General features: G+C 43.9%; 1 protein-coding gene across 1 annotated transcript; it reads left to right on the top strand.

Moving 5' to 3' along the window:
* The first annotated feature begins 1,115 nt into the window (after positions 1-1,115).
* Positions 1,116-7,458, top strand: LOC143570667 (uncharacterized). The gene is made up of 4 exons (XM_077056261.1): positions 1,116-1,157; positions 1,713-1,800; positions 6,215-6,348; positions 6,439-7,458. The coding sequence occupies exons 3-4, from the start codon at positions 6,241-6,243 to the stop codon at positions 7,105-7,107; spliced, it is 777 nt and encodes a 258-aa protein (XP_076912376.1). The 5' UTR covers positions 1,116-1,157; positions 1,713-1,800; positions 6,215-6,240; the 3' UTR covers positions 7,108-7,458.
* Positions 7,459-26,244: the final 18,786 nt, after the last annotated feature.

Genomic DNA, 26,244 nt, shown 5'->3' with positions numbered 1-26,244 from the left:
CTCCTCCGAAAACCGTCTCCTCTCACTCTCAAACAGGTTCGATTCAATTTTTCGCTTTAACGTTCATTTATTAAAAGTTAGTGTTTGCATCAAAATAGAAGGTAAACTGTGCAGGCGTGCAGCTAATCCTTTTAAAATAGTAAAACTAAGTCGTTTTATCTATACAGGAGAAATTTTGTAATGAAGCTTGCGTAGCGAGATTTCTGAAATCGAAAGGCGATAATGTGAAAAAAGCTACGAAGGCACTGCGTGCTTGTCTCTCGTGGCGAGAGAATCTCGGCATCGGTATATATTTTCCGTTTTCCAGCTTTTATATTAATTCGCTGTAAATCTGAAGCTACTTAGTCGTGTCCAATAAGTATGAATAGTAATGTGTAAGATTGTAATGTGCATAGAGGTTAAAGTAATTTGCTAGAAATGGAATAGAATGTGACAATTAGGTAAGAAATCAATGATTGCATGAGACTAAATTCAAAATGTTAGAATCTAAAATGCAAAAACATTCATCATGATTATAATATCATTACACGTGATTTGTAATTATTTCACTGTAAAAGTAGAATGTCACTTTTATTTTTTAACCAGGGAGTAATGTTTGAATCTCACCTTTCTATACATGCTTCTTCGGAAAAGATGATATCTTCCTTTATTTGTTAACTCAAACACCATGAGAATCTTGCTTTTCGGCTTTGAATTAGTTATATGCCATTAAAGTACTCAAAATAATTTCTCATTATTAAAGTAAATAGTAATCGATATCCAAAAAGTAAATAAAATTGATTTTTTACTTTCTCTTTTACTTTTATTCACAGATCATCTGATTGCCGATGAGTTTTCTGGTGAGATAGCCGACGGCATGGCGTATGTGGTCATGACGACCAATCTCGACCTGTGGTGGTAAGTAAATTATTTTATTAAATATTTTTGAGAATGAAGACCAAGGTTTAAACTTTTGGCATAAGAGTAGATTTTTTAAAAGTGGTTTGGACGTAGTAGTAAGAATAAACGAGTATGTGTAGCCGTTAAAAAAATTATAAATTAATTTTTTTTTATTTTTGAGTTATTAATAATCTCTCTCCTAATTATGATCTATTCATGATATTATCACAGATTTTTCGAATCAAGCAAGATTATCTCAAATTTCGCTCACAAAAGCAGTAAGTTGTCATCCCTATAGTTTCTTTTTCAAAGAATTTGAATTTGAGATTTTGTTAAAAATATTGCACTATTTTTTGATCATTTTAATTATATTTTGATACACAAATAAATATAAAGTTTCTCTCCCTGTATTCAAATGTGACAAATTTATAAATATTTTAATTATAAAATGAAAGTCTGATATTAAATTTGTTTTTAGAATATTATAATTTTCAAAGCAGAGGAAAATATTTATTAATGATTTTTATAGTACACCATGCATTGACAAAAACAAGAGTAGAAACAAAAGAAGAGGTGAAAGGAAAATTTTCCATTTTACCTATATATCTTTCTCTCTCCATATATTCGTGAATTCAAGTTAGAACTATTTAATACTTTAAAAGTAAACTAGTAAAAAAGTATATTGATTGTGTGATTATACATGTACTTATCTATGAGTTATTATAAAATACAGTGCCTGCTTTTTAAATGACAGTATACATGATCTTTTAAATAGCTGAAACCTTTCAATTAAGCTGATTAGTGTGTATATATATTATTTTATAATTGTATAGGTTCACTCGTTTGTTGGTTTTCACTTTGGAGGTTGCAATTCAAACAATGCAAAATCTGTGGAGCAGTTGATTGTCTTATTTGATGCAAGTAAGTCTTTAGATTTGAATAAACATACTTTACCATTTGACAATTCATACCTCATTTTAAACTAGATTCCGCCAACTTAATGTATTTAAATAAGTCAAACTGAAACTAGTTAATAGAATCTTAAAGTATAATATAATTTTTAATTTTGTACCATATGTATATGCCAAATTAACATTTATACAAGTGAGGGGTAAAGATGTAAATTTGGAAGGCTATCACATAGACAAAACATATAGATGAGCTTTACGTCAGTTGGATGTTGGAAATTAATGTACATATAGATGAGCTTTACGCGCTTATGTTGACCTACGCCTGCGAGTGGGGGCGCGTGAGCGTAGATCTGATTATTACTTGTTTTTCTCTCTCTCTCCTGGGCCTATAAAACCAAACCTTTTGAACGGTTTTTTCTTCATCTCCACTGTCATTTTCAGAGCTTTTGCCTATCATTTACATTCCGATTAAGAGCTTTCGTCTTTGTCCCTGAATTCCGTGCTTAAAGTAACCATATTGTTCGATTCGCAATTGTATGTCTGATACCCCAGACACCACAATTTCCCCTAGTAAAGGCCGTGTGAAATCAGTGGTTATGTCTACTTTGAAGAAAACCGGCAAGGGTACTCGGGTTGCCGAGGCTTCGTCGGAGGAGGGGGGGAAGAATAAAACGGCGAAAAGATGGGACGAGATCCCCTGCAAGTTGAAACAGCCTGAGCTTGATGGTCTCATTGCTTCTCAGGGTTTTCTCCATGAGTATGGTTGTCTGCTCCCGGCAGCCGGGCAGACGGCTGCGGATCCTCCTGCCGGCTATATCTCTCTATATTCTCATTTTCTTACTCACTGTAACATTCGTCTTCCGATGACAAGGTTTATAGGTGCGCTCCTTCAATTTTATGGGATTCACATATCCCAAGTTCACCCTTTTGGGTTGGTGCGCATGACTCATTTTGAGTTTATGTGCAAAGCTCAGCGCGAAGAGCCTACTCCTCGCCGCTTTCAATATTTCTATAAACCAAAGGTTCAAGATTCTTGGTTTTCGTTTACTCCGCGCAGTCAGAAGGTTAAATGCTCTACTGTCACTTTTAAGAGCCTTCATGACTGGACTGAGAAGTTTTTCTACGTCAAAGCTGGTGTTATTCCAATCCACATGACTATGCGCGCGATCACTTCTGCGCCCGCGGATGACAATGTCCTTAAGAACCCAACGGGCACATGGGTTAAAAAATTAACTGCTGAACCATCCCCCGCCAAGAATATTTGCGAGGAAGCGTTGGTGGGGTTGGTATGAGCAAGAGGTGGACTGACAGCGAGACTGAGCCTGTCATCCATGTTGATGGCTCAGGTGGGTTGTTTGTTCATTGCATTAATTTTGCGCGAGTATAATTCGTTTTGCTGATATCACTTGTCTTGTTTTATGCAGAAAGCAAGGAATACACCCACAATCTTTTCAAACCTTAGTGTATTAGAAGCTTGTCTCTGTCATTGGATCACAACCCCAATGGCAAAGAGAAATTAATACTAATAACTATTTTTATTTAAAAAATATTTGTTACTTCACTAGGTTTTAATGGTGCTGAGTAAAGCTCGAGCTTGCTTAAGTTTAAATTTGACTTGTTTAACCTTTTCATAATAGATCACGTGCTTAAACTAGACTTGTTTCAAGTTTATATTCAAATCTAGAGCTCAGCTCGTAGTAAAATTTTCAAGTTCGTTTTTGAATAGATGTATAAGTATTAACCCATTACTGATCTTGTTCTTAAACTAGACTCGTTTCAAGTTTATATTCACATAAAGTTTTCAAATCGATTTTGAATCTATACTCATTAAATTTTTATGCATTGATTTATAAGTATTAACCTATTACTGCTCACGCCATAAACGCCACCCCCTCCGCCTCTTTCATTGTTAACGCGTTACAGCTCACACCTTAAACGCCTCGTTAACCCTTTCAACGTGATGTTTAGAGTGTCTTTTTTATTGCTGACTAGAATCTCGCAGTTAGCCCACAACAGTTAACCATGAAAGGATAAGTATGAAACCTTTTTACTCTTCCGTTAATGTTGCAATTAAATCAAACTTTTATGATGATCTATGTGTCGGAAAGCTGAAAAGATATCTCGGATTTTTTTCAGAAGTTGCCGGAATTGCCCTTACTATCCCGTGCTCACATGATTAATATGTGCTACCACCGTTTGTTCCTTTTTAGGAAAATGAAAATAAAAATAAAAAGTAACAACATTATATTAACCAAAGAAATAATTGAAAGATTTAATCCATCAATCATTTTAAAGTCATCACTTTGTTGTGGTGGCCATTAATAACATTGTTGACTATAGCTATCATGGATATTTGGTCCCAGGACAACATTAATAAAAGACAACACTAGTGAATCAGAATCCATCAACCTTAACTTTTTCTTTTTGTTTCAAAATTTCAAACTAGTTACATTTCAAAAATTTTACCTACTTTTAGTTTCTATTTGTTCCATCATATAAGGCTGAGGGGTGTGGGGCTTCAGCGGGGGCGCGAGAGCGGGGCGCGAGCACCACACCACCGGGGCGCGAGAGGGGCGCGAGCACGGAATTCAAAGCAGGCGCAAGGTGGTTCGCGGGACCTGTAGGCGTAAAGGGACATTGGGAGACGTGAAAGAGCCGTTGGGAGTACAGAAACCGTTGGGCTCTTTAATTTAATAAAAAAAAAGTATTCTTCCTATATATAAACCCAATATCACATAAAACAATTACCACACCCAAAATCACATAAAACAATTACCACAACTTAAAAAAAAAACCCAAAATCAACCCATCTTCCAAACTTTTTTTTAAAAACATGTCTGGAAATTGGTACCCAAACCTAGATTCAGGTTATAGTTACGACGATTTATGGTCGTCACCAGACCAATCGATGTTTTTTTCGGGGTCGCAAGAAACATCCGGCTTTCAACCATCCAACATACAACCGTCTCCTAACTTTGTTGTTCCGGAGACACAAGAATCACACGGTGATGCTACGGGAGCAAGAAGACGCGTCCACCGGAAAAAACAACTTGCAACGGACGGGCCGGGACCGGCTTCGACTCCGAGGACGAAACGGAAAACCACTACGTGGTCATCGGATGAGAAGGAAGCCTTGTGTCGGGCTTGGATAGTCATTTCTAAGGATCGGCGTTGCGGTAATTGTTTTAACGTTTTTAAAAATAATTTTTAATAAAAAAGTTAAATAAAAAAGTTAACTGGAAATCTAATTTAATTATTCATTTTGCAGCCGACTACCAAAAAAGCAAGGTTTTTTGGACAAAGGTTAGGGAGACGTTCTATACGCTCGTTGGGAGTACAGAGCGAAACGCCGATATGATTTCGGGTCGGTGGTCCGAAATCAGAAAATTTGTCGGCTTGTTTACTAATCTTTTCAACAGGAACGCCGGTCGTATGAGACCAAGTGGCAGTGATGATTTGGCGGTTTACAATTTCACTGTCGAAGAGTGGAAGCAGGAGTGTTTGCGGAGGTATGGGACGGTGAAGACGTGGGACGATGTAAAGTTATGGGAGAGGTTGAAAAGGTGTTCCAAGTGGGTTGAGCTGGTGGCGCCGGACCATGATGCGGAAGTAGGGCCGAAACGGACTAAAACTAGTTCGTCTGGAGCGTATAGCACTTCTGCCGGGTCGGATTGCCGCGTTGGATTCGACCTAAACATTGCGGGGGAGGAAACGTCTTCACCGCCGAGGAGGCGGCCATTGGGACGGGACACCAAGGGGAAAAAACCGGCTGAGGGGGGAGCCGTAAACATCGTCGATCTTGTTGAATCCCTCAATAAATTCAACAAAACCATGGAGGTGGTCTCTAATGACAAAAAGGAAAAAAGTCGAATGAGAGATTTGGACTTCCTTACAAGAGACTTCAGTAACCTAAATCCGGTCGATCAAATGCTGATGAAAAAGCAAAAGGAACGTATCCGAAAGAGGTTGATCGAAGAAGACCAAGCCGAAGAATAAGAATAATGTTTTTTTAGTACTTTAAATTTTTTTTTATTTTTAGATATTAATGTGTTTTTTTTTAATGTGTGTTTTTTTTAATAATTTATGAGTTTTTTTAATAATACGTTTTTTGAATATATTTATAAAAAAATAAAAAAAAAAAATCCGCTGGAGCCCCTGCTGGAGCCCCTCCACACCAGGGCCAGGGGCTCCAGCGGGGGCTCCAACACCCATCTTATCCAGTTTCTCTCTCTGCCACACGTCATAATATTATTGGCTGGAGCCCCCACTCACGCCCCCGTTAGACCCCCCCACACCCCTCAGCCTAACACATTACAAATGTTATATATAACTATTTAAAGTCGTACAATTTTAAGTTAAAATAAATATTCTTTTTTTGCTAAAAAAACAAAATGATGAAGTACTGATGGGTATGTATAATGCAGGCTTTTTCAGATCAGCATCAGGGTTCATGAACATATTGGTGGCAGCACTGAAGACTATAGGGGAGCACTATCCTGGTCGCCTACACAAAGCTTTTGTCATTGATCCTCCTTCTATATTTCCTTATCTTTGGAAGGTAAATCACATGTAACATTTAAATAAATTTCACTCTAAATTAATATTCTATATTTCAAGTAATAAAATTTAAACTTATGATTAATTGTAGGGTGTCAAGGCGTTTATCGAGTTATCATCAATCACAACTACGATATCCTCACTTGATTTTGATGATTTTCCTGACTTCAATCACTTTACTCCATACCCTCGAGCTGCATCCCTTCGCTTTAATCCTTCATCAGTACCATCCAAAGGTTCCAAAGTTGGTTCTTGCTCGTCTTCTCGGTTTTCCTTCACGGTTTCCCACCATTTTGACTCGCTCAAACCCTGGTATCTTACTTTGACCGACAAACCATCGTTCAAAGTGGGTCCCACATCCACACCTGTACTGGGACCTGCCCTGATCTCGCCAATCAACGCCCGATCCTATTCATTTGCATCTCCCACTGCAAGGAACGTTAATACATTGAGGAAAAACTTCTTCCCATCAACCCCATTACCACAAAAAACACAAGTGATGGACCACTCGGGTGTCAACCAGCCAAGAACCCCTAAACCATCATTCCTACACTCACCAGCTTTATTTTTCAAAAAAGATAGTCAGTTCAGCAAGACCGAAAAGGGTCGGGAATTGTTTATTCCATTTCTAAGATTCTACCGACGACCATACGATGAAATGATATACAGATCAAAGATGAAGCCTCCACTCGAAGGCCTGATCTCGATTGTATCTCCACAAATTAGGCGCCGCCACATGTCCGTCTCTCAACGGTTTTGATAGCATCTAAAGAGTGGTACATAGAAGATTTCACGTTGACATTGACATTGAGAATATCAAGTGTACTAATCTATCTATATTTATTATTAATAGTTTTGAATTCCTATGTGACAAGGCAAAATCAATGTTGCTTTTAATATATATGTGTGTGTTGTGCATTTATTATTGATCGTGTTACAAATTAATGTTATGGTATAAAAAGAAATAGACGACGTGCAAAGTAGGTTGTGTGTAGGCGTGCAATATAATATATGTATGTGTTATGTGGAATGGCAAAATGCATGGTAGACGGCGTGGTCGAAACGGTGAACACATGATGCATTGGAATCTGTTTGTTGTTTCCAAATTAATAAATAATTAAGTCATTTACCAAGACGAAAGTCAATTTTTCCTTTGTTACTTTCCTACTGTTTCATATATAGATCTTGGTTTGAGTAATATATGTGTGTATGTTAGTGAAGAAACGTGGATCTATTCACTGGTAGCAGATCTACTTTCCTCGGGTTTTGATTGTACTATTTCACCGATGGTTCTTCTGGATCTGTGTTCTTCCACCTACAAAATGAACAACGCCGTTAACTTACCCCTCAGAAAGGGACAGAGGGGTCCTCTTTGGGGTAACCCTCCGGCGTGAGAATAAGTATATGGTGGAGAAGATAATAATGTGAGAGTAAGGGAATCTGGAGAGTATTGCTTAATAGCTGAATACTTTATGATTGTGTGACTGTGTGTTTGTGTGTAACTGACTGTGAGTGAATGTAATTCAATATGATTGAATGTGATATCACTGCCTGTAACTGTCAATGATTGAGTATGAATGTCCATCAAAGTGGAGTTGATGCTGTATTTATAGTGCTAGGGTTTCCACTGATTGGGCTCAGCCTCGTTGGCCTCCTCCAATCGCACTGCGCCACGTGTCCTCTGGGACACCTGGCGCTTTCTCGTTGGTTGTAATCACGTGGTAGCACATGTGTCATGCTGAGTTGTCGACCTTTCATTTGGCAGCTGTCAACATCAGCATATTCTTACTCCTTAAAAAGATACCTTCTGGAAGGTTGTCTGACGTGCACAATCAAGGTTGCCCTAATCCTGATTTGGATAAGGACGAGGTCGATTATGTGCATGTGTGATATGCGCCAATCCTGAGGATGCGCGAGGTCTTCTCTTTATTCTCACGCGCAGATGTTTCATGCGCAGATGTGATATGCACGAGCATGTGATATGCGCCGCGCGCTGATGCGCCGCGCGCATATGTGATGCGCGAGCATATGTGTGCCTGGGCATATGATGCCTGAGCATGTGTGGTGCCTGGGCATATGATGCCTGAGCATGTTTTGTATGCGCCATGCGCATAGGTTTTGGCTTTGTGCCTTCATAATGTCTTTATCTTGTGGGTTGACCCGCCTTGCTCGGTGTTGAGGCGGGTACATACCTCTTCAAGCCCCCCCAGTCTATTGTGTGTCTTATCTCGCGCTAGCGCGGTAAGATAGATATTAGACTTACTGATTTGGTCTTTTTAATGGGGTTTTGTCGTTTTCTTGGTTGTTTCCATCGTTGCGCGAAGTTCTATCCATTTGGTTGAAACGAAGGGTCCAAACACGTGGTTGGTTGGTGGTGACGTGCGCCGTAAACGTGTCAGACGTTTCGTGTGCTCGAGGTGCTACAGTTGCCTTTCATGTCCCCTCGCACAGCTGTCTGGAACACGTGTCGCGCTCGCATTGGTTTGCACCTGCGAGTGGGGGCGCGTCTCTGCTCCGTGGCAGGTCCGTTACGTTTTTATGTCCCCTCAACAGTGTTAGGGACACGTGCCGCGCCCTCGTTGGCTTATGCCTGCGAGTGGGGGCGCGTGAAATCCGATCAGTTGCCACTTTTCTCTCTCCTGGGCCTATAAAAGCAGGCCCTTAGGAAAAATTTTTATCTTCATCTTCATTGTTGTGTACTCCAAAGCTTCTATCTTTCCGATTTTCTGGTTATTGCTTCCAAATACCCTGTTATCTGTTGCTGTTGTTATTGTATGTCTGATAGCTCAGACTCCTCTAACCCCTCAATCACCTCTATTGCCTCTCGAAGACGTCGTGTGAAATCTGTGGTGATGTCGACATTGAAGCAAAAGGGCAAGGGGAAGAGGGTTGTTGAGACCACATCGGAGGAAGTAGGGAGGACCAAGGCCACGAAAATGTGGAATGAAATCCCCTGCAAACTGAGGCAGGCCGATCTCGACAGCCTCATCTCGTTACAGGGTTTTCTCCCTGTGTTTGGCTGCATGTTGCCTGTGGCCGGGCAAACGGCGGCGGACCCGCCTCCCGGCTATATTTCACTGTACACCCATTTTTTCACCCACTGCAACCTTCGTCTTCCGATGACAAGGTTTGTAGGCGCGGTGTTACGGTTTTTTGGGATACATATATCCCAAGTCCATCCGTTTGGACTTGTGCGCATGACTCATTTCGAGTTCATGTGCAAATCACAGCGCGAGGAGCCCACCCCTCGTCGCTTTCAATTTTTTTACAAGCCCAAGATCCAAGATTCTTGGATCTCCTTTATTCCTCGCAGTCAGAAGGTTAAGTGCAGCACCGTGTCATTCAAGAGCCTTCATGACTGGTCTGAGAGGTTCTTCTACATCAGGGCTGGTGTAATCCCCATCCGCATGACGATGCGCGCGATCGATTCTGCGCCCGCGGATGCGGATGTTATTAAGAACCCAACCGGCGCCTGGGTTAAGAAACTGACCGCCGAACCATCCCCCGCCAAGAAAATTCGCGAGGAGGCGCTGGTGGGGGTCGGCATGAGTAAGCTGTGGGCCGACAGCGCGGCGGAGCCTGTCATCCAAGTGGACGGCTTGCGTAAGTGATCGCATTGCTTTATTTCCGCGCTAATAAAATTTGCCTTTGCTGATATTATTTGTCTTGTTTTTGCGCAGTAACCAAGGAGTTTTTCCACGCCGCATACGACGATCAAGTGGAGGGTGGCTCCGTCCCGCTGGGCGCTGGGGAGGTGGGCTTCCCAGATCGCTTCGATGACATGTTCATCCCTGTGGATCTGGAATTTGACTTTGATAGCGACGCGCCTGGTAAGCCTTCGCACTTATGCTTATTCCTTTAGAATACCAAAGTTTATTAACAGTTCTGTTGCTTGTATTTGCAGATGCGCTCGAAAACTACGAGCTGGAGCTCGCGGAAGAGGAGGAGGAGGAAGAGGAGGCGCCCCTACTAAAGCGCAAAGCTAAGGGGAAATCTGGCGCAGGGGGCAGTAAGAGACAGAAGAAAGATGACACCCCTGTCGCTCATCCCCATGCTCAAACGAAGGGACCTGAGGAAACCCAGGTGTTTACCACCAAGGTTTCTTTAGCTTCCCTGCCTGTGAAAGTGGGCAGGCCTCCTGTCCACTTGAGGTATGGTGGCGTGACCTACTCCCTTCGCGCGGCTGAAGAGAGAAGCAGTGTCGCGCCTGCGAAAGGTATACTTTGGTTACCCATAATGGTTCAATGAGGGCGATTCTGATTGAATTATTATTAAATCTTTTCGCCTTTGAATGTTTGCAGGACCGGCGACGGTAGCAGATCAGCCGCAGGCGCAACAAGGTGCTGATGCTGCGCCGGGGGCTTCTTCGAAGCCCCCTGTTCTACCCTCAGAAAAGGGTAGAATGAACTTTATGGCGATGTTCGCTGCGCGAACAGAATTGCGCGAAGGTATGTTTTGCGCCATTGTCTTCTGAATTTTTTGTTTTGATCAAATTATAAACCATTTTTTGTTGTTGATTTGTCCATAGGAGTTGTAGCTGGCGTACCATCTGCTGGTGACACTCCTGGCGCCGTTGCCGGCGCCGCTGGTTCTGCTCCTGCTCCTGCTAGTGCTGAGTCTCCCCTTATTGGGATTACAAAGGAGCAGGAAGCCGTATTGCGCGCCGAACTGGCGGCGTCGAGACCTCCCTCGCCTCCTCCTACGCGCAGCCCTCTCCGCGAGGCTGGTTTGGGGCCCTCCAGGTCGCAGGAGAAGAGGCCGATTGAAGAAGATGAGGAGGATGAGGGAGCTCAAGCTGAAGACTCCTTCGGAGTCCGTGCCAGCCCTGTGATGCCACAAGACCTCGCAGCGCATACTTCTGGTGGGGCTGGCGCTGACTTTTCTGCTTCATCCCCGCAGGTATGTTTTAATTTATTGCTCCGCTGCGCGTACTTCCATATAAGTATGTTTTTATGACTTAGAACATTTCTTGTGTTTTGCAGGAAGGTGACCACGTTTACCGCCCGAGATGGAATATTAACGAAGACAGTTCATTCCAATCCATGGGTGTATGCGAGGACTTCTGGGCTCATGCCGTGCCTCCTACTGAAAGGAGGTATCAGGAGGGGCGCACTCGCGCTGACTTGCTCAACGATCATATTTTCGCTGGGTCGGCTTTCTTTTCTGCCTCCCAATAGCTTCATCGTGATTATATTAAAGTACGCGATGCTCTTGTGGAAGCCCAGCAAGAGGCTAAGGTGGCTGCCTGGAACCTTTCTGATGCTCGCGCACGAGCTGAGAAACTCCAGGCGGAGCTCAGCGAAAACCGAGCAAGTGCCAACACCGCCTTTATTAAGCGCGGGCATGAGCTCCAAGCTGCGCGGGAGAAGCAGCAGGTGGCGGAGGCCGAAGTTGCCAAGTACGCGCGGAGAGTGCGTGACTTGGAACTGGAGGCGGAGGCGCGTGACCAAGCTATCGTCCAGAGTATCACTGAGAAATCATCACTGGAGGGTGAGGTTGCGCGCCTGAAGAAGTATTTGGCGGCCGCGCAGGCCGATAGAGATGAGGCCTTGGCGACGGCAGCGTCTAGCCAGGAAGCACTTGATGCTGCGCAGGCGGAGAAAGAAAAAATTTTGGCGGCAGCAGCGTCTGATAAAGAGGAGCTAAAAAAGGCCAAGGAAACTGTTGAGTTATTAAACTCCCAGGTTCCTGCCCTCGAGACGTCTGTTGCTGGCCTCGCGCAGGATCGCCAATGGCTGGTGTCACAGGGCATGACTCGTTACGCTTTGGCGATGAAATATTCTGGCGAGTTTCAGGCCCTTGTGATGGACTGCAATGCTGCCGCGCGCTTGGTGGGTCGAGCTGAAGGGTTTACGGATGGCTATGAATATGGCATGTTGAAGAAGAACCCATCCGAGTACCCTTACAAGAGCGACGCGGCCTGCGCGGACATGGCCGCGGTGGGGGAGAAGTATATGAATACTCCCATCCCCATCCTTGTGCAGGTACCTTGACCTTAATGAGTTTTTCTTGATTAATTTTCCAAGTGTTTTGTACTCAATACTTTTATAATGATTTGCAGATAGCTGCGCTTGCTGACCAGCCCGACCTCGGCGCGCTAAAGAAGTTGCTCGATGAATGCGAGGGGGCTGGTGGCGCTGATGGTGGCGCGGGGGATGTTGCCCCTGCCAGCGGCTCTGGCGCGGCGAAAGAATCTGCTCCTGACACCGTCGTGATAGAAGACTCCATTGAGGAGGAAGAACTTGACTATGGTCAGTTTGGAGATGAGGAGCGGGCCGCGCCAGATGCTGCGGGAGATGATGAGGGTGATGAAGTGGCTGACGTCGACGTGGAGACTTGAGAAGCCCTTCATCTTTCTAATTTTTTTTTTTTTTTGTTTTTTGTTATACTTGTAATTTGTAACTCATCACACTTGTAAATTTCAATGCTATGGAATGAAATTTGTTTTCCCTTTTTCACATCTTGCGCATTTCCATTCATCTCTTCATGTTTGCTTGTATAGATATAAGATATGCTTGCACGTTAAAATAAGAACAAGGTTGTAAGGAAATTATTTACTTAACCATAGTCCTATTTTGTAAGTGGTTTCGCAGTATCTTGTTTATGCTGACATGCGCGATGACTTTTCACTATTCCTTTTTGCGCGTCGTTGTCGCGCGTTTTTTATATGGAATTATGAGTTTTAGCCATTACATGTCAGCATGTGTTACTCAGATATCCACTATGATTCCGCGCGCGACCTCGACCTGAGACCTTAACAACTATAATTTGGCATGTACTTTGCCTTAGTTGTGTTTAGGGATTTTTATGATCAGGCTGCGCGGGATGTAAGATGGATGTTTGTGAGTGTTTTGAGCTAAGGCTCTTTGTTTTGGGCTAAGGCCCTGACGTTTTTAGAGTTAAGACTCGTTAACGTGTTTGAGCTAAGGCTCGTAGGTTTGGGCTAAGGCCCTGACGTTTTAGAGTTAAGACTCGTTAACGCGTTTGAGCTAAGGCTCGCGCATGTATGTTTTACTTCGTTTTATTTTGTTTTGAAGTCAATATAGTGTTGTCATATTGCTCCAAATTAATAAAGGAAGTGTGAAACATGTATGCAAAGGTAATAGAACAAATATTGAAAGATAGCGCGAATCATCATTCATGATGGCTTAAAATCCTTGATTACATATTTGAATTTTTACATGAAGCATTTTCTAAGCTGTGCTGCGTTCCACGCGCGCGGTATCTTTTTTCCATTCAAATCTTTAAAGTGTACGCGCCTTTCCCCAATTCTTCTGAGATTTGATAAGGTCCTTCCCAATTGGGGGACATTTTTCCTGGGGGTATTGCGCGGCTAGCTTCATTGTTTCGAAGGACAAAATCATTTTTCTTGAAGTGGCATTCTTTAACGCGCTGATTATAATATTTTTCCAGCTTTTTCTTGTATTTGGCTTCATTGATGATAGCCGCTTCTCTGCGCCCTTCAAGCAAGTTGAGGTCCAATCTTCTTTCGCGCTCGTTATCAGTCTTGCTCATCATGAGTACCCTATGGGATGGGCATCCAATTTCTGCTGGGATCATAGCCTCTGTCCCATAGGTTAGGCTGAAGAGGGATTCGCCATTGCTAGTTTTGCTTAATGTCCTGTGCGCCCACAGGACATTAGGTAACTCTTCGACCCAAGAATGGGATTCTCCCTCCAACCTTTTCTTCAGCCCATTTAACAAACTTTGATTCGCGCGCTCCACTTGGCCATTTCCCTGAGGGTGGTAGACCGAAGTGAAGATTTGGTTGATGTGCAATTCTTTGAGCCAGCTGGATATCTTCCTGTCAGTGAATTGTTTGCCATTGTCGCTCACAATTTCCATAGGAAGGCCAAAACGGCAAATGATGTGGCTCCAGATAATTTGTTTCATCGCCTCAGATGTGATTTTTGCTAGTGGCTTGGCCTCAACCCATTTTGTGAAATAGTCTACCGCCACTACCAAAAATTTCACTCGCCCTTGCGCTTGCGGCAGGGGCCCCACAATATCAATGGCCCATTTGTGGAAAGGCCATGCGGAGGTCACTGGAATCAAGTTGTTCTTTGGCCGCATGGTGTTTGGCGCGTAGCTCTGACATGCCTTGCATTTTTGGATTTCTTTTAGCGCATCCAAGTACATGCCTGGCCAATAGTGTAACACCCCGACCAAAGGCGGATTATACATCGGGGCGCCACATATTGTTTCATTACTCGTGACACTATTGGGTGTCAATATTTAATAAATACATTCATTCGCGCACGCGCAAAGCAAACACATAATATAAATCAACATAAATCAATATATTATAAATCAAAATATTCGAACAGCAATAACTTGTCTTGATACATTTTAATCTAGGTCCAAAAGTAAAAACGTCCTATGTGTCCACAAGCTCCAAAACGGCTACTGCAAACCTGAACATGTGTTAAAATAAACGTCAAACACTTGCGTGTTGGTGAGAAATCAAGTTTAATACAATACATAGATAACAATAAATCTGCGCGCAACACGTGTATGTCTGGTGTTTAACAAGGGTGCAATCAGATTGTGATCAAGCCTAAATAGATCATAGCTCATAGTTCATAGTTCAATCCGTGCTCCCAATTGAGCACAAAAACGAGAAAACATCTGTGCAAGTGTAAACAAAGAAAACCGTAAACGATAGGTCTCCCGTGTTCATCTAATGGATCCATGAAAACTGCGGAATAGGCCGAACAAAGCGGTTAATGATACACACATACAAATAAACAGCCAAGTAAACGTCCTCAACACATGGGATACTGCGCGACTAAAGCTCATAAACAAGTTTAAGACTCTAAGTTTGTATGAACACATGAACATCCCAAAACATTAAAAGCAAAAAGGGATTAGGTACGAGATTACTCACTTGATAAAGATGCGATGATAGATAAAGCAAGAACCAACTTTAAACAAGCACAAGTTAACCTATAAACAAGATTATTGTTTTAATGATTTGTTTTAAGTCTTGATTATAAGTTAGCATAATTAATAAGTTATTATATATAATATATTACCGGAAAACAGGGCAGAACAGGGAGGAAGACGGAGGCAAGAGAGGAGGGAGGCGGCTGAAGAACAACGGCAGAGAGCAAAAAGGGAGGAAGAGAATAAGTGTAGTGTGTGAAGTGTTAAGAAAATAGTACTATATATAGGCAAACCCTAGGGGACACAAACCCTAGAAAAGATCTCCAAAAGTAAAAGAAAAGATATCAACAGTAAAAGATTCCAAAAGCAAGATATCAAAAGATATGGCAGCAGGAAAAGAGGAAAAGCAAAAGGGAAAGCTGCCAGGGAACAGTAAAAAGCATGGGCGGATCAGATAAAGGTACTGGATAAAGCATGGAAAAGCAGATCTCAAAAGATAATGTCAGTCACTTTTTCTACCAACCAATGGGGTTGGTACGCATGCTGCGCCGAAAGTAACTATTCAGACATTAGATAGGTTAGGTCAACAGCTCAGAAGATAAGACAACACAAAAGCATACAGGCTGGATAAAACAGAAGACTAGACTAAAGGGTCAAGCGCGAGAAGGCTGAGTGCGCGAGCGCGAAGGCTGGCACAACAAACCTTAGCGTGCTGCGGGAAGAATCACAAATCCTTAGCGCGCTGCGGGAAGGATCACAAATCCTTAGCGCACTGCGGGAAGGATCACAAATCCTTAGCGCGCTGCGTGAAGAACCTAGAATTCTAAGCGCATCGCGGGAAGAACATTCTTAGCGCGCTGCGAGAAGAGTTCTCTTCACGCATCGCAGGAACAAGATGTCTTCACGCAGGCTTCCATGTAAGGAGTCTGGCGCGTGGAGCTGCGCAGACAACCTTAGGTGGGAAGGAACAAAGGACAAGCAAAGAGTTAAAGAGGGAAACAAGGCGTAAGGGCGGGACGGCGACAAGAGGGAAAAGAAGGCGGAAAGAGAGGAGAGGGACGGGACGGCGGAAAGAAAGAGAGAGAAAGAGGCGGGAGGGAAAAGTATATTATTATTATTAAAAGTAAAATATAAGTATAAATATTAAATAATAAAAGAAAGAGATCGGGTCAGAGAAACGGGTACCTGGGTCGGGTCGGATCGGGCAGATGTCACAGTCTCCCCTACTTTAAGAAATTTCGTCCCGAAATTTATCTCGAAGTAGGTTGCGCAGAGAACAGGTGCGGGTACTTGATCTTCATTTGATCTTCCCTTTCCCATGTAAACTCGGCTCCGCGCTTGGACTCCCAACGAACTTTCACGATAGGGATACGACTGCGCTTGGTTTGCTTAACCTCGCGATCCATAATCTCAACAGGCTTCTCAACGAAATGCATAGATTCATCAACTTGAACTTCATCAAGAGGAATGTGAAGGTTCTCGTCAGCTAAACACTTCTTGAGATTGGATACATGGAACGTTGGATGCACATTACTGAGCGCGGGCGGCAGGTCAAGTCTGTAGGCAACTTTTCCCACACGCGCGAGAATCTTGAATGGTCCAACATATCGAGGAGCAAGCTTACCTTTCTTCCCAAAGCGGACAACACCTTTCCAAGGCGACACTTTGAGGAGAACAAGATCACCAACTTGAAATTCGAGAGGCTTCCGCCTACGATCTGCGTAACTCTTCTGTCGGCTTCTGGCAGTCAGCAGATGATCACGGATCTTGGCGATTTTATCGGTTGTCTCTTGAACAAGTTCTGGTCCTGTGATTTGAGTTTCACCCACTTCGCTCCAACAAATCGGGGAGCGGCACTTACGACCGTAAAGTGCTTCAAATGGGGCCATACCAATGCTGGAATGATAGCTGTTGTTATAAGAGAACTCGATCAAAGGCAGGTGTGAATCCCAATTACCTCCAAAATCAAGAACACAAGATCGGAGCATATCCTCAAGAGTTTGAATAGTTCGCTCAGACTGACCGTCAGTCTGGGGATGATATGCCGTACTCATGTCCAAGCGAGTTCCTAGCGCAGATTGGAGAGATTTCCAAAAGCGAGATATAAAACGGCCATCGCGATCGGATATGATGCTCAAAGGAGTACCATGGCGGCAGACAATCTCTTTGACATAAAGCTGCGCGAGTTGCTCAACACGGTAGTTTTCACGAATGGGCAGAAAGTGAGCAGACTTAGTCAATCGATCCACTATTACCCAAATGCTATCATGTTTGCTTGCTGTCAAAGGTAACTTGGTAATAAAGTCCATCGCTACACATTCCCATTTCCACGTAGGAATTTCTGGTTGTTCGAGCAAACCAGATGGGCGTTGGTGTTCAGCTTTTACTTTAGAACAAGTCAGGCATCTAGCTACGAACACAGCAATATCCTTTTTCATACCGGGCCACCAATAAGTAATGCGCAAATCCTTGTACATCTTATCGGAACCGGGATGAACGGAATATCGAGATTTGTGCGCTTCACTCAGGATATCAGCGCGAAGATTCTCATCAAAGGGAACCCAGATGCGATTGAGATAGCAGAGAATTCCACTCAGATTAGGGACAAAATGCGCTTCCGCGCCACACGCTAACTCGGCGCGAAGGTTACCATTACTGATGGATGCGCGCTGCGCGTCGCGAATGCGTGATTCAAGGTTGCTTTGAATCGGCGCGAAGTGAAGCTGGGTGCGCGGCAAGATACAGTTAAGCTGGCAGGGTTTTCGGCTGAGCGCATCGGCTACCACATTAGCCTTACCAGGATGATACCGGATCTCACAATCGTAATCGCTGATGAGTTCGTTCCATCGGCGTTGCCTCATGTTAAGTTCCTTTTGATCAAAGATATGCTGAAGGCTTTTATGGTCAGTGTAGAGGATACACTTAGTACCATAAAGGTAGTGTCTCCAGATCTTCAAGGCAAAAACAACTGCACCTAGTTCGAGATCGTGAGTTGTATAATTCTTTTCATGAATCTTAAGTTGCCTCGATGCATAAGCGATAACCTTGCCTCGTTGCATAAGAACACAACCGAGACCTTGGTTGGATGCATCGCAATACACGACAAAATCATCATTACCCTCAGGTAGCGCAAGAACAGGAGCTTCACACAACAAACGCTTGAGCGTTAGAAAGGCTTCTTCTTGCTTCGAGCCCCAAATATATGGTTTACCTTTGTGCGTTAGAGCTGTTAAAGGCAAAGCGATCTTCGAGAAGTTCGAAATGAAGCGCCGGTAATAACCAGCTAAGCCCAGAAAGGAACGGATCTCGGAAGGAGAGGATGGCGTAATCCAGTTCTTGATTGCTTCAATCTTGGATGGGTCGACATGAATACCCATCTTGTTTACAACATGACCAAGAAACTGTACTTCATCAGACCAGAATTCACACTTGGAAAGCTTAGCATAGAGTTGCTCAGCTCTAAGCTTTTGCAACACCAACCGAAGATGTTGCTCGTGCTCGGCCTTGGTCTTAGAATACACCAGAACATCATCGATAAACACAATCACGAATTTATCCAAGAAAGGCCTACACACCCGATTCATTAGATCCATGAAAACGGCGGGTGCGTTGGTTAAACCGAAGGACATGACCAAGAATTCAAAATGGCCATAACGAGTTCGAAAAGCAGTCTTCGGAACATCTTCATCGCGGATGCGCAACTGGTGATAGCCAGAGCGGAGATCAATCTTCGAGAAACAAGAGGCACCTTGGAGTTGATCAAAGAGGTCGTCAATACGCGGTAAGGGATACCGGTTCTTAATGGTGAGTTTGTTCAACTCGCGGTAATCAATACACATGCGAAACGATCCATCTTTCTTTTTAACGAACAACACCGGAGCACCCCAGGGCGAAGAGCTAGGGCGAATGAATCCTTTAGCGGTCAACTCTTGAAGTTGACTTGCCAATTCTTGCATCTCAGCGGGCGCAAGACGGTAAGGAGATTTAGCTACGGGGGAAGCACCAGGGACAAGATCAATACGGAACTCGACTTCACGAGCGGAAGGGATACCAGGAAGATCATCAGGAAAAACTTCAGGGAAATCACGCACAACAGGGATATCGCGAAGCTTCTTCTCTTCAGCAGGTTTAACCACATGTGCTAAGAATGCAACATACTTCTTCCGCATGAGTCTTTGGGCTTCGGCGCAAGACATAAGTTTAAGACCACTGGAGGGTTTTTCGCCGTAAATATGAAGATCACCATTTTCTCGAGGTATGCGAATCAATTTCTTGGCGCAAATAACTTCGGCGCGATTCTTCGAGAGCCAGTCCATACCAATGATAACATCAAAGCTTCCAAGAGGCATGGGGATGAGGTCGATCAGAAAATCGTTTTCGTTAAGGTTAAGCGTACAATCTTTAATCACTGAGTTTATTAAAACAGTTTCACCATTAGCCAATTCAACTGAAAAATCTTCTTTTAAGTCATCGCGCGGTCGCGCAAGTTTCTGTTCGAGGGCGCGAGAGATAAAACTTCGATCGGCGCCAGTATCAAAAAGTACAGAAGCATAAAATCCGTTAAGCAAAAATGTACCATTAACTACGTCATTATTCGCTTGCGCTTGGTGCGCGGTTATGTTAAAAGCTCGTCCACGCGTTACTTGGTTTGAAATCTGGTTCACCGGATTCGCTTGTGTAATCTGAACTTGTAGTCTCGGGCACGCGTTCCGGAAATGACTGGGATCACCGCAGTTATAGCACGACCTGGGTCGTGGGTTTTGGTATGTTGGTTGTGGGTTCTGCGGGTAAACTGGTGGTGTTGGCGCAATTGGATTGGCGGGAAGGATTTTACAGAACTCAGCAGAGTGACCAACGCGGCCACATCGGTTACATTGACGACACGGGGTTTGGGTTGGGTGGTGAAGTCTACAGGTTGGGCAAAAGGGTTGATTTCCTGTGTAAGGTTTCTTAGGTGGCGGGGCAGGGAGTGCGGGATTGGTTAAGGCATAGTTGTGGACTACAGGAGGTGTTGGGTAGGCTGTCAGTGGGTTAGGCGCGTAAACTGGAGGTTGATAAATGGGTTGCTGGGCAATGGGCGGGTTGGTAAGCGCATAGGCCTTGCGCCTGCGCTTGAGGTTGTTACGGTTTGAGGGTTCTGGTTTGGTTTCTGTTGGTTCAGGGGCAGTCTTGGTGGGTTTGGTTTTCTCAACTCCCCGCAGGAACAGGGTTCCTGCTCTGACATGGTTGTCGCTGAGCACAGCGGCCAACTCAATAGCGTCAGGGAGGGTTACTGGGTTTCTGGCCCATACAGAATCTTGAATTTCCATGGGGAGACCCCCAAGGAATTTCTCGATTGCTCGGCGTGAAGGAGTAACAAGGTGAGGGACAAGCAAACTTAGTTCATGGAAGCGCGTCGCGTACTCGCGCGCTTCGCCACTGTACTGCTTAAGATTCCAAAATTCTTCCTCCAGGCGCTTAACTTCGTTGGGAGGGCAGAATTCTCGCGTAAGAATTTCCTTAAATTCCTCCCAGAGCATGCTGGAAGCAGCTTCTGCGCCACGCGCATGAGCTACTCCATTCCACCATGTAAGCGCTCTGGATTCCAGGACACTGGAAGCATATAGGGTTCGTCTATCTGAGGGGCATTGGGTGTGAAGGAAAGTGTTTTCTATTTTCTCAAGCCACTGGAGCATCACGGTGGCTCCTTCAAGACCTGTGAACTTTGGAGGGTTACCCGCGTTAAAGGATTTAATGTTGTAACTGGAGGTATTATTTTGGCTCAAGGCTTGGGCTATTGCGGCGGCCATTTCCTGGGAACGTTGCTGTCTACGCATGCGCGAGGCTTCTCTTCTCTGAAATCGGCGAGATAGCGGAGGCATTCTATAAAAATTTTAATTTTAGTTAATATCTTGGTTTTAGCGCAAAGTTTTAATCTTACAAAGCTTGGTTTCACGGAGTCAGTTACTGTCAAGTAAAATAAATGATCCTAAAATGCAGACTTAATAAAGGTAACAAATTCGAATCAAGAATCGACAATTCATGTATCACCATGACTTTCCGAATTCCCAATTTAAAATATACGAGCAAACGAGTATTGGAGATTGATGATTCATGTATCACCATGACTTTTCAAGTCTCCAACCTCAGAACATAATCGTAAATTGGAAATTGAAAATCAACTATTCATGTATCACCATGACTTTTCGGATTTTCAAATCCAACAAACGAATATGTAAGTAAAATCAATAAAAATCGAAATTCAACAAAAATCGAAATATCGCGAAATAAAACATAAAATCATATACTGCGCAAGCGCGAGCATATTCATAAATAACGAGTAATTAACAATAAGCGCGCAAACATGAGATTTCTCTCATGCGCGAGAAGGGACTCTTAGGTATTCTAGGCCGTTACGTCTAACCACCTATCCTAAAGTCAACGAGCTCTGATACCAATCTGTAACACCCCGACCAAAGGCGGATTATACATCGGGGCGCCACATATTGTTTCATTACTCGTGACACTATTGGGTGTCAATATTTAATAAATACATTCATTCGCGCACGCGCAAAGCAAACACATAATATAAATCAACATAAATCAATATATTATAAATCAAAATATTCGAACAGCAATAACTTGTCTTGATACATTTTAATCTAGGTCCAAAAGTAAAAACGTCCTATGTGTCCACAAGCTCCAAAACGGCTACTGCAAACCTGAACATGTGTTAAAATAAACGTCAAACACTTGCGTGTTGGTGAGAAATCAAGTTTAATACAATACATAGATAACAATAAATCTGCGCGCAACACGTGTATGTCTGGTGTTTAACAAGGGTGCAATCAGATTGTGATCAAGCCTAAATAGATCATAGCTCATAGTTCATAGTTCAATCCGTGCTCCCAATTGAGCACAAAAACGAGAAAACATCTGTGCAAGTGTAAACAAAGAAAACCGTAAACGATAGGTCTCCCGTGTTCATCTAATGGATCCATGAAAACTGCGGAATAGGCCGAACAAAGCGGTTAATGATACACACATACAAATAAACAGCCAAGTAAACGTCCTCAACACATGGATACTGCGCGACTAAAGCTCATAAACAAGTTTAAGACTCTAAGTTTGTATGAACACATGAACATCCCAAAACATTAAAAGCAAAAAGGGATTAGGTACGAGATTACTCACTTGATAAAGATGCGATGATAGATAAAGCAAGAACCAACTTTAAACAAGCACAAGTTAACCTATAAACAAGATTATTGTTTTAATGATTTGTTTTAAGTCTTGATTATAAGTTAGCATAATTAATAAGTTATTATATATAATATATTACCGGAAAACAGGGCAGAACAGGGAGGAAGACGGAGGCAAGAGAGGAGGGAGGCGGCTGAAGAACAACGGCAGAGAGCAAAAAGGGAGGAAGAGAATAAGTGTAGTGTGTGAAGTGTTAAGAAAATAGTACTATATATAGGCAAACCCTAGGGGACACAAACCCTAGAAAAGATCTCCAAAAGTAAAAGAAAAGATATCAACAGTAAAAGATTCCAAAAGCAAGATATCAAAAGATATGGCAGCAGGAAAAGAGGAAAAGCAAAAGGGAAAGCTGCCAGGGAACAGTAAAAAGCATGGGCGGATCAGATAAAGGTACTGGATAAAGCATGGAAAAGCAGATCTCAAAAGATAATGTCAGTCACTTTTTCTACCAACCAATGGGGTTGGTACGCATGCTGCGCCGAAAGTAACTATTCAGACATTAGATAGGTTAGGTCAACAGCTCAGAAGATAAGACAACACAAAAGCATACAGGCTGGATAAAACAGAAGACTAGACTAAAGGGTCAAGCGCGAGAAGGCTGAGTGCGCGAGCGCGAAGGCTGGCACAACAAACCTTAGCGTGCTGCGGGAAGAATCACAAATCCTTAGCGCGCTGCGGGAAGGATCACAAATCCTTAGCGCACTGCGGGAAGGATCACAAATCCTTAGCGCACTGCGGGAAGGATCACAAATCCTTAGCGCGCTGCGTGAAGAACCTAGAATTCTAAGCGCATCGCGGGAAGAACATTCTTAGCGCGCTGCGAGAAGAGTTCTCTTCACGCATCGCAGGAACAAGATGTCTTCACGCAGGCTTCCATGTAAGGAGTCTGGCGCGTGGAGCTGCGCAGACAACCTTAGGTGGGAAGGAACAAAGGACAAGCAAAGAGTTAAAGAGGGAAACAAGGCGTAAGGGCGGGACGGCGACAAGAGGGAAAAGAAGGCGGAAAGAGAGGAGAGGGACGGGACGACGGAAAGAAAGAGAGAGAAAGAGGCGGGAGGGAAAAGTATATTATTATTATTAAAAGTAAAATATAAGTATAAATATTAAATAATAAAAGAAAGAGATCGGGTCAGAGAAACGGGTACCTGGGTCGGGTCGGATCGGGCAGATGTCACAAATAGTAGCCTGAGCTCATTGCCTTGGCAACCACCATGCGCGGTCCAGCGTGTATTCCGCAGATTCCTTCGTGAATCTCCCTAATCACATAGCTTGCTTCTTCAGCATCCAGGCATTTCATGAGCGGTCCAAGATAAGAGCGTCGATATAATGTACCATCAAGTAGTTCATAGTTCTGCGCCTTGTGTCTTATCTTTCTCGCCTGTGCGCGATCGTCCGGTAACTTCCCCTCCTTCAGGAATTCCATTATTGGAGTTATCCAGGATGAAGGAGTTGTATGAATTACAAGGACACATTGCGTTTGCACTGACGGGTTGCTCATCACTTCCACCCTGACATCTTTGCCAAAGTGATCAAAATTAGTTGATGCCATCTTACTCAACGCGTCAGCGGCCTTGTTTTCGCTGCGCGAGATGTGTATGATTTTGAAGAAGTCAAACTGCTCAACGAGCTTTTTTGCCTGCTCTAGATATAGAGGCATGGTGTTCTCCTTGGCATCATAAAGGCCATTGACCTGTGCAGCTACCAAGTAAGAATCAACATGGGCCTCTAGCCTTTTAACTCCAAACTTGCGCGCAATGCGCAGACCAGCAAGCAGTGCTTCATACTCAGCCTCATTGTTGGTACTCTTGAAGTCCAACCTAATAGCATAAGTATATTCATGATTATCAGGGTCCACCAGTTTGAGGCCTGCGCCGGACCCTTCGCTGTTGGAGGCTCCATCAGTGAATAGCCTCCAAACATCTTCTTCATCATTTGCTCGCGGAGGGTCTACCTCGCGCTGAGCTTCTTCAATCTTTCCCTCTGGGATTTCCGTGATGAAATCCGCTAAAACTTGACCCTTTATTGCTGGACGGGGCTTATAGGTGATCGTGTGTTCACCTAATTCCAGCGCCCACTTTGTCAGCCTTCCGGAGAGCGCGGGGCGTCGCAAGACTTGCTGGATGTTGTAACCTGTCAGAACTTCAATAGGATGACCATTGAAGTATCTATGAAGCTTTCGCGACGCGTGTGTTAGTGACAAAACTAACTTTTCCATGATGGAATAGGGCGTCTCAGGGTCTGTCAGCACCCGACTCACATAGTATATTGGCGTTTGGATCCCCTTGCGATCCACCAATAATACTGCGCCGATGGCGCGGTCTCCAGCTGACAAGTACAATGTAAGGGTTTCGCCCGGAAGTGGAGCTGTGAGCGCGGGCAGCTTTATGAGACATTCTTTTATCTCACTGAAAGCTTGCTCAGCCTCAGGCGTCCACTTGAATTGGCTCTTCTTCAAGCAGTTCCTCAAAGTGTTAACGAATGGAGTAGATTTGCTGGCGTGGTTCGCTAGGAACCTGTTGATTGACACCAATCTACCATTCAGCTTCTGAACCTCTTTCATGGTGGATGGTGAAGGCATGTCAAGGATGGCTTCCACCTTTTCAGGGTTCACCTTGAAACCATCCTTAGTGACCATTACACCAAGAAATTTCCCCTCTTCCGCGCCGAAAGTACATTTGCTCGGGTTGAGCTTCATGTTGACTTCCGTTAAGCGCTGAAGAGTTTCCTCGATGTCTTTGAGCATTTGTCTCTCCTCCCTGCTCTTGATCACCAAATCATCAACGTAGACCTTTAGATTTCTTCCGATTTGTTCACTGAAAACCGAATCCATAAGTCTCTGATAAGTGGCGCCCGCATTCTTTAAACCAAAGGGCATTTTTGTGTAACAAAAAACACCCTTGTCGGTTCTGAAAGCAGTCTTGTCTTCGTCTTGTGGTGCCATTTGAATCTGGTGATAGCCTTTGTAGGCATCCAGGAAACATTTGAGCTTGAATGGCGCCACGGAGTCCACCTTTGCGTCGATGTTTGGGAGGGGGTAACAGTCTTTCGGACATGCTTTGTTGAGGTCCTTGAAGTCAATACACATCCTCCATGACCCGTTGCTTTTCTTTACCATCACAGGATTGGCTACCCACGTCTGGTATCGGATCGGGCGGATGATGTTTGCGCGCAACAGGTCCTCAACTTGCTCATTCATGGCCTTCGCCTTTTCATCCCCCATGATTCTCTTTTTCTGAGCAATTGGCTCCACCGACTTGAAAGTGTTAAGAGAATGTTGCGCCAAGTCTCGCGGGACCCCAGTCATATCGGAGTGTTGCCACGCGAAGACCAACGTGTATTTTGTGAGCAACCTTTTCATTCTCAATCTCGTTTCATCTGAAATAGTAGCGCCAATTGTGACCGTTTGCTCTGGGAATTTTGGGTTTAAAATCCACTTCTCTGGCGCATTGTCCGCCATTGGAAGTTTCATTCTCCCTTCCCGCGGCGTACTTGTCACTGCGCACAAATGATCGCGGTAAACAAATGTTACGCCTGTTGGTGTAGGGAACCCCAATGCGCCGTGCGCTGGCGACGGTATAGCATTAAATTGGGCAATCGTTCCCCTTCCCAGGATCATATTGTGGCATGACGTGGTGGGCAAGACCAAGAAGTTGACAACTTCGGCTCGCTTGTGCTCATCATCCCCCATAGTTAGTTCAAACTGAATTTGACCTAGGGGATGGATGATTTCATTTGAAACACCACAGATTGGTGCGTTCACCATCTCGAG

Source organism: Bidens hawaiensis, unplaced genomic scaffold (genome assembly GCF_021521415.1).
Source record: "Bidens hawaiensis isolate Kalapana, Puna unplaced genomic scaffold, B.hawaiensis_p1.1 tig00025015_1, whole genome shotgun sequence".
Lineage (NCBI taxonomy): Eukaryota > Viridiplantae > Streptophyta > Magnoliopsida > Asterales > Asteraceae > Bidens > Bidens hawaiensis.
The sequence above is the reverse complement of the archived record's forward strand: the minus strand, read 5'-3'. Positions and strand labels throughout refer to the sequence as shown.

Excerpts from the sequence above, each read along its gene's own strand:
- LOC143570667 (XM_077056261.1), top strand. The coding sequence starts at position 6,241 with ATGAACATATTGGTGGCAGCACTGAAGACTATAGGGGAGCACTATCCT. Across the intron at positions 6,349-6,438 it reads TATTTCCTTATCTTTGGAAG|GGTGTCAAGGCGTTTATCGA; the intron begins GTAAATCACATG and ends GATTAATTGTAG.